Raw genomic sequence first — 14431 nt, forward strand, 5'->3', positions numbered from 1 at the left:
TAATTTACATGCTAAGAACAATAAAAATAAACCTCCCAAAACTACAGGGTTCTAACTGAAGAGTTTTAGTACAAATCTCTTGCATTCCAATGTGTTTCTTCTCTTCATTGCCCTGGTGCTTTTCATTCAGTTGAAAGAGACTATAAAATGTGGGAGGATCTAGGATAAAACAAAGCTATAGAATTAACATCTTTGTGAATACAGTTGTTGATATGTTTTAAATTTTTCTCATTTTAGAGAAAATTAGATTTCAAAGATATGTAGGGTCATGGCCAGTTATTTTATTCAACAAACAGTTGTTATAATATCCACGACAGTGTTATACAGTAGAATGCAAAGTATACAATTTCAGTCCTTGTTCTATATTAATTAGCCCCATGACACTGGGCATATCAGTTAACTTCTCTGAATTCAGCTGCTTCCATCTATAAAACAGGGATTATAATATCCTATCACACACCTGCTAACTGAAAGGTCAATGGTTCAAACCCATGAGCTGCTCTGTGGGGAGAAAGATGTGGCAGTCTGCTTCCAGAAAGGCTACAGCCTTGGAAATCCTATGGGGTAGTTCTACTCTGCCTTATAGGGTTGCTATGAGCCGGAACTGACTCCATGGCAATGGGTTTAACTAGAATTCCTGGGTGGTGCAGATGGTTAATGCACTCGGTTGCTAACTGAAAAGCTGGAAGTTCCAGTTCACCCAAAGATGCCTTGGAAGAAAGGCCTGGTGATCTATACTTGGAAAAAAAAATCCACCGTTGAAAATCCTATGGAGCACGGTTCTGCTCTGACACACATGTGGTCGGCATGAGTTGGAGTTGGCTCGATGACTACGAATTTAATATCCTAACTACCTGAGAACAGTGAGCTGGATTAAATAACCTCTTAAAGTCCCTTATAGTTCTAGGATCTATGTGTCAATGATCTTGATGAGGAGTTCTCACTCACCATAACTCACTGATGAGTTAGAAGCTAGAGGAAATGACTCTTTAAAATATTCATCTGGATACACACCTCTGTTATCTAATCCAGGAGTGATTCCAATAGCAGGAAGACAAAGGCAATGATACCCAAAACGCATTGCCTTTGAGTCAATTCTGACTCATAGCGACCCTATAGGACAGAGTAGAACTGCCCCATAGGATTTCCAAGGCTGTAATCTTTATGGAAGCAGACTGCCACATCTTCCTCCCATAGGGCGGCTGGGGGGTTCAAACTGCCAACCTTTTGGTTAGCACCCGAGTGAGCACTTAATAACCGTTGTGCCACCAGGGCTCCTTAAGGGTAGTGATAAACCAAAAAAGACCAAACTCGTTGCCATCGAGTCATGATTCTAACTCATAATGACCCTATAGGACTGAGTAGAACTGCCCCACAGGGCTTCCAAGGAGCAGTGGGTGGATTCAAACTGCCAACCTTTTGGTTAGTAGCCAAGCTCTTAATCATTGTGCCGCTGGCGGGCAAATGAGGTCTTTCTAGACCCCTCAAATTCAAAAGTAACCAATGTTGCTTCTCATAGAATGTTCTAGTCCCCTGACATTTATTTTCAACATATTTTATTGTAATGAAACTGGCTAGAAACCATTAAGCAGTTAGTGGGGATGAAAGTAAGCAGAAAAAAAGAGATGACTGCTTTCTGGTTCACACATCAAGGACAGCATTTGGAGCAAGGAACAGTGTGAGAGATCAGAATTCCTTGACTGGCATTCTCATACCTGGATCCATTATTGTCTTACCACAAAACACGTAAGAATTACTCAGAGCTATTAATTAAGAGTAAAGAAAACTGAAATTATACTGGTATGTAGTCTTCATGAGAAATGTACCGCTATAGAAAGGTCATTTAAAATAACACCGAGAGTAGTCTTATTTACATTTTAAAATTACATATCAGCAAAAAGTTAGTTTCAATAGGATATATATGAGTATTAATAGAAAACAAAGATAATTCTTGCATGTATTTAATAATAATAATATGCAAAACCAGTTATCCACATGTAAAGCACTAGAGATGGTATCTATCGGAGGTTCTACAGTGAGTCAACCTAAGATTTATGGTTCACTGATACGCAAATTAGAGATATACTTCGCTACTCTAGGATGACTGTATTAGACCCCACAGTGATGCAGATAGTTCTCCAAATGCCTTTCCTCCACATGTCCAATCCTAACCCTAAGCCCATCACTTCTGCATGATTTAAAAATGAAACAGGAAAATATGTAATTAATACCAGTTATGAACATCCTCAGTATTGCATTCTTCTTGGAATATAATTCTAAATTAACTTACTGAAGACATATTAATAAAGCAAAGGAAAAATCTTATTAAGATAACATTAAGTAGATAAGGGAGAGGGGAAGATAAAATGTTATGGATACTCTTCATAACAATTTTGGGATTCTCTATGGACACCCACCCATTCTTCAAGAGGTCTATATAAATTGTTTCTTTGATGCAGATTATAGATTGGTTGGCTATGGGTAAAATATCTGATGAACACAGATCAGACTTTAGCTTGGTTACCTTATTTCCTCAAGGGCTCCCTCTCCTATATCAACACGTATATACTGTTATGTACCCGTATTATGTAAGGTTAAACAAAATACCAAGTGTCACTTCTAGGAACTTATGACAAGAAAAACCACAAAAATGTTGAGCTGTTCGAATAAGGATAGTTTTACTCTCATGCTAACAAAGTGCAACTTTGTTGGTGATTTGACTATTCTTACGTATAAGGATCCAGGACCCCAGTGATAAGTGGAAGAGGAGTTCTGAGGGAAGTAAAGGGCTGTGGGTCTAAGAGGAGAGAAGTACAGGAAAGGGGAGGTGGTGGGTGGGGAAAACTTCCACTTTTTACTTTAGATACTTCTATTTTATCTGAATGTACTGTTATACCTTTATCATTTAAAACAAGTTAAAACCAATTAAAATATAACTAACTGGAAGCATTAAAATATACTATGGATAAGAGAAAAAGCACAGGGGAAAGAATTCTTTTAAAAATAGTTTTAATTCTATCTACTTAGGGACAAACTTATCATTCATTACCTTCTCATTACTACCTCCTAACCTTGGTTAGTCCCCAGAGAGTGAGCAAATGTGTTTATGTGTTTTAGGGATGGGGATTTTTGGTGAGGAGGCATTCTCTCTTCTTCTTCCTTCCTTCCTTTACCTAACTCCTCTCCTAGAGGATGGAAACACTGTACTGAGGCAGCAGTAGTCAGCAACTGTGTAAAAGAACAGAGGGGTATCCATATCCGGTCTTATTTCCTTGCATTACACCTACTGGTCCAATCTTGACCCAAGGAAAGAACAATATTTAAATTGGCTATGAAGGCAGAAACATACTACTAAGATATTTGGTCTCAGTGCTCCCATCCAGGGATTTCTGTGGACCAAATATGTTAGGAAACAAATAACTGAGGCTCAAGGAGCCTGAAACATGCTTCCTACATTGTTTGGTTATTCCTGGAAATGGAAGAGATGATTTTTGAATAACCTCATCCTGAATTCTAAAGATTATAGATTCAAATGTTAAGATGACAGTAAAGTGAACATTGGTTATAGGTAGTTGATTTTTTTTTTTTTTTCATAAAAGGATACCCAGAATAGTTGTCCTCTGTTAACTGAAACCCAGGTTGACACACAGATGAAGTTAGGGCTGCTAAACCACATCCAGTATGTGTCACTAGGGCATTTCTTTTTCCTAATAATGATCACAGATTTACATTAATCCATCCATGACTCATTCAACTCATAGGAATTAGAACCATTATGTTCAATTAACCATCTGACCTAAATAATCTATCCATTCACCAAGGGTAGAGAGTGAGGAACAGCCTTTAATCGGTTCTCATTATTTATAGATTATTTGAGTTCTAAGCTTCTTTCTTCCTTTTAATTAAATAAGCACTAAGAGCCAAGTCACTGTGCTGACCACTGGGGAATAAAAACATCTTTACTTTGAAAGAAATTATAGACTGGAGAGGGTAGACATTCACACACAACTATAAAAGAAGCATAATGTAAGTGCCCAAAGAAAAGTAAAAATAAAGTTCTATAGGAGGGTGAAGAGGGCGAAGTTAATTTTATATGGAAGAAACCAAAATAAGGCCTCACGGTCTTGACTGACCATAGAGAAAGAGTAAGATTTCAGAAGGCAGCGATTGGAGAATAGCAGGAGACTTGAGGGGTAGTCCAGAGTTTAAGGTTGGCTACGAGACTGGAAAGGGAAGTTGACTGCAGACTATGGAAGACCTAAAAAATAAATATGCATCAGTTTTGAAGCATGAAAGTTTTTGATCAATCTTTGAGGGAGTAACATAAACATAAATAGCAACAGTGTGGAGGATAGATGAGAAGAAAGAAGTGAGAAGTCGATGAAGGAGATGTGATAAGGCTAAACACTGGAATTAGATGTGCGACTAGAAAGAATGGTCCATACTTGAGAAGTGTTTAGAGGATAGGTTTGTTTAGAGGGCCCAGTTAGTAAGTGACTGACTGGGGGAGGAGACGGGCAGAGGGAAGAACTGATTCCAAGACTTGTAGACCAAGAAACTGGGTGAATGATGATACGCTAAGGGACACCAGTGGTAGAGCAGATTTCGGGTGGAAAGGTAAAGGATTCTTCTTTAATCACTTTGAATTTGAGTGCCTGGGGGACATTCACAAAGAGATGTGGGATCCTGCAGGCAATCAGAAATACTGGACTAAGTCTTAGGTAAGAGTTCAAGATTAGAATGTATCTTTGGGATTCATCTCTTGGAACCATGGAAACGGATGAGGCTACACCCAGACAGAGAAAAAGACAGGAGGGCAGAGAAGAGATCATCGGGAAGAGAAGGGGACAAGAACAGATGCCATCTCAGACAAAACGGAGCAAGAGAGTCTGAGAAAAGTAGAACTCAAGCCAGTTATCTTTGCCTCTTGTAAATAATGCTGATAAACAGATTTAGGAGGACCAGACACTAGACCATAAATTTCCCTTATCTATGTGGTCCCTGACTCCTTTCATCTAGTTAGTTGAGATTTAGTCCAGTCTTTCAAATTCCATTATAGAACCAAAGATTCACATAATTTGCACCCCATATATTTATGTCTCTCACTGATATACTAATTTCCTAACTCTGAAGTAGACATTCTGACTTGTACCCTCTTGCTCCTAAAAGGATTTCTAGCGTTCCTACCATATTTCTCAGCACTTCCTTCCAAAGATCCAAATATGTAACTTCCTGACTAAAGCCTTATCCCTGTTAAAACTGAAATTACGCTAACAACCATAACCTAGTTTCAAACTGATTAGTTATTCCTTAACCTAAAGTAGAAAGAACTTTTAAAAAACAGCTTTATTGAGATATTAGACAACACCTGTTTCCAACGTGAATAATGATGCTTATTTAGAAACAGCTATAAAACCAAGGATAGCTGTGCATTATTAAGCAGTCCATTAAATGACAAATGGCTATTTAATCAGGAAGTAAAAAAGGTGCCCCCCCCCAAAAAAAACCCTGGAAAATCCTGGGTCAATCCTAGAACCCCAGTATCTTCCTGCACCTTTCACCATCAGGCTGCCCAGTGACATCAGAAATCTATTCAGATCTTTTTTCATACCAGGAATTTTTTTCCACTCTGACAAGGCATAAAGAGATAGGCTTGTTCTGACCCATCTCTTGTCAGACATTTATGAGAAAAGAGCCTCTCATCAGATCCTTACACATAATCAGCATTTTTGTTTGCTGCCACCCCAGTCATTTCCTACCTTAGGCCAGTTTCAACAAGCACTAGCCTTGGGCACTGAATTCACATTGTGTGTGCTGGCGTGACATCAGCTGTCCAGCCCCTAACAGGGTCTTTGAGAATGAGACTTACAATGGTGCTTTGAGTTACAACAAAGCCCCTTCCTCTCTATTTAGAATTTCTGACATTTTTTTCCCTCCATTTAAAATTCTTCTTCCATTTAAAAGGAAAAAATTATAAAGACCATCAAGAGGAAAGAGAATTGGCAGGCCTACGAGACTAAAAAAAGACAGGGAAGAGGGTTTAAGTCATAAAACTCTTGCCAACTGGTTTCACTGTTAAAGTAGCTAAAACTCAGGCATAGCAAAGGGTTCTAGCTTTGCAAACCTTGAAAAAATTCTTCCTACTTCCTCAAATAGATGATCCCCAAACACTCAAGAGCTTTTTTCTAGGCAGGAAAGCACTGCAAACTACAGGAAGGGATTTGACTAAGTCACACCTAACATAACTGAGGCCTGGAGGATGAACTATCTAATTTTATCTCAGAAAGAATGCTTCACCCTTCACAAACGGAGGATTTGAGCCAAATATTTAGCTTCAAAAAATCCGCTTTCCCATCTAGACGGCATCTAGAGTAAAGGATGGCTTTGCCCTCTGTTAGATCTGTTTATTTCATTATAATGACTGTTGTAACAAACCATCCCTGTGTATAAAGCCAGATATGCAGGAAAGTATGAGAAAACTGGAAAAATTTACCAGCTCTGCGGCCTCTGGATTGTGTTATAAGTCACCAGCATATGTAACTCATTTTCTAGTTAAGTAATTCCCTCTGGGGACCCAGTCTGCAATCCACATGAAGGATCAAATTTCATTAGCAGTGGTAGGAAAATGCAACCCTGTGCATTTGCAAGTCAAAACTCCTGAAGGCTACAGCTAGTCTGGCTATCTTCATTGATTTTTCCTGGGAGAGGATTTTAGCTGACAGAAAACATTTGTTGGAAGGCACAGAGGAGGAAGTCGAGAAGAGAAGCGATTCAGCTAGCAGAGACAACTACTCCTCAGTCTAAATGTTAAACTCTGGCCTTAACACTCAGTCTGCAGCTGTGTCCAAACGGAGAGCGATTCACCCCCTAAAGCTGTACCTGACAAAAGGCACAGGAAGACAAATTAAAAGGGCAAACATACAAAAACACAAAATTCAACTGGTATCAAACTCTATTACATCTGTAGATATCAACCTGAGTCCCAGTATGAATCTAACATTAAAATGAGTCAGGGGCTCACAGATACATTAGCATTTATGTAAATAATTCGTTAACTTATCTAACCTGAATCAAAGACAGACCCATCACATATTCATCCGAAATCAAACTGTCTAGATTGGAAAAACCACTTTGCTTAGTTACTTGACTTGGTTCTCTCAAGGTTTAAACCTACCAATTCTTACCTTGGTTTGAGTTGATTCACCTTTCTCAAACATCATCTTAAGCCTGTTGAGTGGAACATTATATTTCTCTATTTTGCCTGTAGCATCTGGGTTTTCACTGATTTCAGCTTTTCCTACTTCGTGCCTGGATTCTCCCAGACAAGTTTCCATTTTTTTACTTTCTGTGGAGCTGTCTTGAAGATCTGCGCTGTCCTGGATGTGGGGAAACCAGCACTCAGTGAGGGCTTCAGGAGGTGAGCCCAACCTCGATCTGCTGTGGTCTCGTTCCGCTTGGTCAGCTGCAGCTCGAGACGCAGAGCTGCTTGCCACTTCGGCGGGAGGATGGTTGACTCTGTGCCTAATCTGAGTGTTGCTGTTTCTCAGAGAATCTGTGCGTGACTCGGCTCCCAGCACTGGGTTCTCCCACTTCTTCTTTAACACAGTCAGAGTCCCTCTTCTGAAGTGCTGGGGGTGATTTTCAGTGTTCTAGAAGAACAAGAAGTAAGTGCCAGTTATAACTTGCCTGCTGAAACATTCAAACATGTTGTTCTTTGTAAAAATGAAAGTTAAAACTCTGAGCTGCTCCTGGTCCACTGCCGTTTCAGACAGCTGTGAACGGTTACAGTCCTGCCACATGGAGAAAGCATCCACCCCAGGAGAGGGAGAGGGGAAGAGAGAAAAAGTCAGGAGCTGAAGCAGGAAGTGATAAAACAGGATAGCCTTATAAGGACAAAATGAGAAGAAAGGAGAGTCCAGATCTAATGATAGTTACATTGGAGACAAGAGATTTTTATCCAAAGATAAATGGGAAAAGCAAGACAGAAAAGCAAAATACCAGAAACTTTAAATACTGTAGATATGCATTAATACAAGTTCATCACTACATGTCACAAAATTATGTGGTGAATTCTGCTGAGTTTTTTCTTTTACATAAGGCAAAGACACAGCGTAGCTGAAACTATGCAATATCGATAATTACAGATAGTAGCATCAAGGATTGAAATATTTCTTGTAGAAACTTAAAGAAGTCATCAGACTTTTACATGTATTTACATAAATGATATTTAGTCATATCTAATATAATTTACTTGCATAAAAACAGTCAAGTTTTATTTTTTTGTGAGAATCTAAATTTCCTTTTCTCTGCTCTCCTCTATATATTTATCCGTCTGTAAATTCTCAGTTACCAGAAAACTCACTATTTTAAAGATCCTTTGGTTGAACTTAAATACTCAGGCTTCCTACAAAAAACAAAACAAAAAATCACTTGGTTGATTGAAGGACACACATTTACATACACATCTAAGATTTCACTTTCTCCTGGGTCAAAATGAGATGAACTTATAGCACATAAGATTGGAAACAACCTGAAAAAAACACTGTTGCTGCACAAAAATAGAGGAAAGATGCTCGTTGAAGTAAAATTAAATGTTCCATACTTCGGAAATATTCCTTCTAAGTAATGTGAGCAGCACCATCTCCCCAACAAACCACAAACTCCAATACCTTCTCCATTCCTGTGGTCTGTAACATACTGGTCTTTCAACTAAGAAAGCAAGGACAAACAACCTAGGACTCAAAGATTTCTGGGAATTAAACGGGATTAGCAGCTATATTGGGAATTAAGTCTCTCACCCTATTACTCTTCTGAATACACTCTGAGAGCTACTTCATCAAGAAGCACCAAGGTTTGGAAAAAAAGAAGTTACAAAAGAACAACTCCTTGATTCTTGCATTTAAATCTTAGCTGACAAGATGATTCATTGAGGGAGCAATGTATAAATCACAGGTATAAGAAGCATAAAAAGCTTTCTTGCTGGAAAAGAGAGATATGAAAAGCAGCTCTGGAAGCTGGCGCTACCTTAACCACCAGCGGCACTCTTGGCTTTGTACTACTTCATGCCACACAATGAACGAGTCATCTGGGTCTCCAACTTCACCCGTCCTACCCAAAGAATTAAAGTGGCATTTGGCCTTGGTAACTGGAAACTATTTCTCTTAGATATAGATTTATGATCAAAGTATAATTTACTGACATGGAAAGATACTCCTAAGATATTGTTGAGTGAAAAAGCCAATTATAAAACAGCATGATCCCATATTATTATACATGTATATTATAAATGAAAAAATTGAAGATTTTTACCAACTTTTGCAATATGAAATTGATGAAACATGCAATCAAGATGCACTGATAATTAACGGTGACTGGACTGTGAAAGCTGGAAACGAAGAAGGATCCAAACCCATTGCAATCAAGTCAATTCCGATTCATAGCAACCCTACAGGACAGAGTAGAACTGCCCCATAGGGTTTTCAAGGAGCAGCTCGTGGACTGCAACTACTGACCTTTTGGTTAGCAGCTGTAGCTTGCTGTAGCTCTTAACCACTGTGCCACCAGGGCTCCAGAAGAAGGATCAGTAGCTGGAAAATATGGCTTTGGTGATAGAAATGATACCGGAGATTGCATGACAGAATTTTGCAAGACCAACAATGTATTCACTGCAAATACCTTTTTTCAACAGCATACACAGTGACTATACACGTGGATCTTGCTGGATGGAATACACAGGAATCAAACTGACTACATCTATCGAAAGAGATTATGGACAAGCTCACTATCATCAGTCAGAACAAGGCCAGGGGCTGACTGTGGAACAGACCATCAATTGCTCCTATGCAAGTTCAAGCTGAAGCTGAAGAAAATTAAAACAAGTCTATAAGAACCAAAGTATGGCCTTTAGCATATCCCAGCTGAATATAGAGACCATCTTGAGAATAGATACGATGCACTGAACACTAACAACAAAAGACCAGACGAGTCGTGAGATGATATCAAGGACATCACACATGAAGAAAGCAAACGGTCATTAAAAAGACAGAAAAGTAGCAAGTAGTCATCTAGGATGCATCAACTGGTCTCAACCCACATGAAGCAAAGGAGAATGAAGAAACACCAAAGATACAAGGTAATTATGAGCCCAAGAGAAAGAAAGGGCCACATAAACCAGAGACTACATCAGTCTGAGACCAGAAGAACTAGATAGTGCCTGGCTACAACCGATGACTGCCTTGACAGGGAACACAACAGAGAACCCCTGAAGGGGCAGGACAGCACTGGGATCCAGACCTCAAATTCTCGTAAAAAGACCAGACTTAATGGTCTGACTGAGACTAGAAGGATCCTGGAGGCCACAGTCCCCAGACCTTCTGTTAGCCCAAGACAGGAACCATTCCCAAACCCAACTCTTCAGACAGGGATTGGACTGGACTATAGGATAGAAAATGATACTGGTGAGGAGTGAGCTTCTTGGATCAAGTAGACACATAAGACTATGTGGGCAGCTCCTGTCTGGAGGGGAGATGAGAAGGCAGAGGGGGTCAGAAGCTGGCTGAATGGACACAAAAATAGAGGGTGGAGAGGAGTGTGCTGTCTCATTAGTGGGAGACCAACTAGGAGTATAAGCACTTAACCACTACGCCATCAGGGTTTCCAGGAGTATATAGCAAGGTGTGTATATAAATTTTTGTATAGAGACTAACTTGATTTGTAAACTTTCACTTAAAGGACAATAAAAATTAAAAAAAAAAAAAAGACCAAAATGGATATCACAGGAGACTCTGAAACTTGCTCCCGAACATAGACAGTAGCTAAAGTGAAAAGAAGAAATGACAAAGAGCTGAACAGAAGATTTCAAAGGGTAGCTTAAGAGGACAAAATAAAGTATTATATCGAAATGTAGAAAGACCTGAAATTAGAAAATAAAAAGAGAAGAACACACTCAGCATTTCTCAAGCTGAAAAGAACTGAAGAAAAAATTCAAGCCTCAAGTTGCAATACTGAAGAATTCTATGGGCAGTGTGTTGGCAGTTTGAATTCACCAGGCACTCCTTGGAAACCCTATGGGGCAGTTCTACTCTGTCCTATAGGATCAGTATGAGTCAGAATTGACTTGAAGGCAATGGGTTTTATATATACGTATAGTGCTTTAGATGAAGGTTACAGAGCAGATTATTAGTTTCTCATTAAACAATTAATACACATTATTTTGTGACATTGGTTGCCAACCTCATAACGTGTCAACACTCTCCCCTTCTTGACCTCGGGTTTCTCATTTCCATTCATTCATCCAACTTTCCTGTTCCCTCCTGCCTTCTCGTCCTTACGCCTGGTCTGGTGTGCCCATTTAGTCTCATATACATGGTTGAGTTATGTGTATTATTGTTTGTTTTATGGGCCTGTCTCATCTTTGGCTGAAGGGTAAACCTCAGGAGTGACTTCAGTACTGAGTTAAAAGGGTGTCCGGGGGGCCATACTCTCAGAGTTCCTCCAGTCTCTGTCAGACCAGTGTCTGGCCTTTTTTTGTGTGAGTTTGAATTTTATTCTACACTTTTCTCCAGCTCTGTCTGGGACCCTCTATTGTGATCCCTGTCAGAGCAGTTGGTGATGGTAGCTGGCCACCAGCTAGTTGTGCTGGACTCAGTATGGTGGAGGCTGGTGGAGGGTGTAGTAGTTGTGGTCCATTAGTCCTTTGGACAAATCTTTCCCTTGTATCTTTGGCTTTCTTCATTCTCCCTTACACCAGACGGGTGGGACCAGTGGAGTTTCTTAGATGGCCCCTCGCAAACTTTTAAGACCTCTGTGGGCAAAATACTGAAAAACACAGGAAGCATCAAAAGAAGATGCAAGGAGTACACACAGTCACTGTACCAGAAAGAATTGGTTGACATTCAACTATTTCAGGAGGAAGCATATGATCAAGAACCAATGGTAATGAAGGAAGCAGTTCAAACCAGTTCAGTCATGGCTGATAAAGCAAAACTGGAACATACCTGAATTTTTAAAATTTGGGTGATCCAGAACAGTAACTAGAATGGGAAAAAATTATGGGTTAAAGCCCTGGAATGGGAGACTTAGAAGAAGCATAGTGAGCCCTTTCAGGAGCCTGATGCATGAGGTCGGATTATTGACAGGTCTGTGGAGAGTGACACACATTCAAATCAGCACAGGTGACTGTCATCTTTGAGTGGGGCACTGCTGTTTCTGACTTTGCTCAAAATTCAATGGGCAAGAGATTTCGTTGCTATGCAACCCATACGCTACCCTTGTTTTCTGAGAGGGAGATTAAGTTCCTAGCAGGGCTTCATTCAACCTGAAATTTTACCTGTTCCAGTTCACCCAAATTTAAAAAATTTGAGTCTGTTCCAGAATTACTTCCTCAGCCATAGCTGAACTGGGAAGTGCTGGTTCAAAGCCCTGGTTTCAACAAACGGAATGCTGGAAGCACTCACTCACCTATGCCAAGAAATTGGGAAGACTGCTACCTGGCCAACTGATGGGAAAAGATCCATATACATGCCTATTCCCAAGAAAGGTGATCCAGCTAAATGCAGAAATTATCAAACAATAATATTAATACCACATGCAAGTAAAATTATGCTGAAGATAGCTCAAGAACAGTTGTAGCAGTACCTCAACAGGGAACTGCCAGACATTCACGCTGGATTCAGAAGATGACATGGAATGAGGGATATCGTTTCTGATATCAGATGGGATTTTGACTGAAAGTAGAGAATACCAGAAAGATGTTTACCTCTGTTTTATTGACTATGCGAAGGCATTGGACTGTGTGAATCATAACAAATTATGGATGACATTGCGAAGAATGGGAATACCAGAACACTTAATTGTGCTCATGTGGAACTTGTACATAGACCAAGAAGCAGTTGTTTAAGCAGAACAAGGGGATAGTGCGTGGTTTAAAATCAGGAAAGGTGTGTGTCAGGGTTGTACCCTTTCACCATACTTATTCAATCTGTATGATGAGCAAATAATCCAAGAAACTGGACTATATGAAGAAGAATAACGCATCAGGATTGGAAGAAGACTCATTAACAACCTGTGATATGCAGATTACACAACCTTGCTGCTGAAAGTGAAGAGGACTTGAAGCACTTACTGATGAGGATCAAAGACTACAGCCTTCAGTATGGATTACAGCTTAACATAAAGAAAACAAAAATCCTCACAACTGAACCAATAAACAACATCATGATAAACGAAGAAAAGAATGACGTTGTCAAGGATTTCACTTTACTTGGAAGTAGCAGTCAAAAAATCAAACAACGTATAGTACTGGGCAAATCTGTTGCAAAAGACCCTTTAAAGTGTTCAAAAGCAAAGAGTCATTTCGAGGACTAAGGTGCATTTGACCCAAGCCATGGTATTTTCAATCACCTCATATGCATGCAAAAGCTGGACAATGAAAAAGGAAGACTGAAGAAGAACTGGTGCCTTTGAATTATGGTGTAGGAGGAGAATATTGACCATACCATGGACTGCCAGAAGAAAGAACAAACCTGTCTTGGAGGAAGTACAGCCAGAATGCTCCTTAGAAGCAAGGATGGCGAGACTTCGTCTCACATACTTTGGAACATGTTATGAGGAGGGACAAGTCCCTGGAGAAGGACATCATGCTTAGTAAAGCAGAGGGTCAGGAAAAAGGGAAAGACTCTTAACAAGATGGATTGACACAGTGGCTTCAGCAGTGGGCTTGTTGATAGCGAGGATGGCTCAGGACCAGGCAGTGTTTCATTCTGCTGTACACAGGGTCGCTATGAGTCAGAACTGACTCAACAGCATTTAACAACAACAACAAACATCCTCCTGATATTCTCTGCTTTCATCCAAAATCCATCTGACATCAGCAGTGATATCTATCTTTCCACAACCTTTTCTGAAAACAGCTTGAATTTCCGGCAGTTCTCTTTTGATGTGCTACTGCAACTGTTTTTTAATTATCTTCAGCAAAATTTTACTTACGTGTGATTAATTTCTTCACTCTGTTGGATCACCTTTCTTTGGAATGGGAACAAATATGTATCTCTTCCAGTCGACTAGCCAGGTAACTGTCTTCCAAATTTCTCTGCATAGATGAGTGAGCACCTCCAGTGCTGCATCAGTATGTTGAAACATCTCAATTGATATTCTGTCAATTTCTAGAGCCTTGTTTTTTGCCGATGCCTTCAGTACAACTTGGACTTCTTTCTTCAGTATCATCAGTTCTTGATCATATAGCACCTCCTGAAACGGCTGAACGTCAACCAATTCTTTTTGGTACAGTGACTCTGTGTATTCCTTTCATCTTCTTTTGATGCTTCCTGAATCATTCAATATCTTGCGCATAGGAGTCTTCAATATTGCAACTCGATGCTTGATTTCTTCTCCACTTCTTTTGGCTTGAGAAATTTGGAGTGTGTTCTTCCGT

At 39.8% G+C, this 14431-nt stretch overlaps 1 protein-coding gene across 2 annotated transcripts in view; it reads right to left on the bottom strand.

The window, feature by feature from the left end:
- The window catches only part of LIMA1 (LIM domain and actin binding 1), a 101609-nt gene that overhangs the window by 25994 nt on the left and 61184 nt on the right, over positions 1-14431 (bottom strand). For both annotated transcript variants that reach the window (XM_049883098.1, XM_049883099.1), the window contains one exon: positions 7185-7649. In XM_049883098.1, coding sequence (XP_049739055.1) covers positions 7185-7649 — 465 coding nt within the window. The remainder of the gene's footprint in view (positions 1-7184; positions 7650-14431) is intronic.

This window comes from Elephas maximus, chromosome 4, assembly GCF_024166365.1.
Source record: "Elephas maximus indicus isolate mEleMax1 chromosome 4, mEleMax1 primary haplotype, whole genome shotgun sequence".
Lineage (NCBI taxonomy): Eukaryota > Metazoa > Chordata > Mammalia > Proboscidea > Elephantidae > Elephas > Elephas maximus.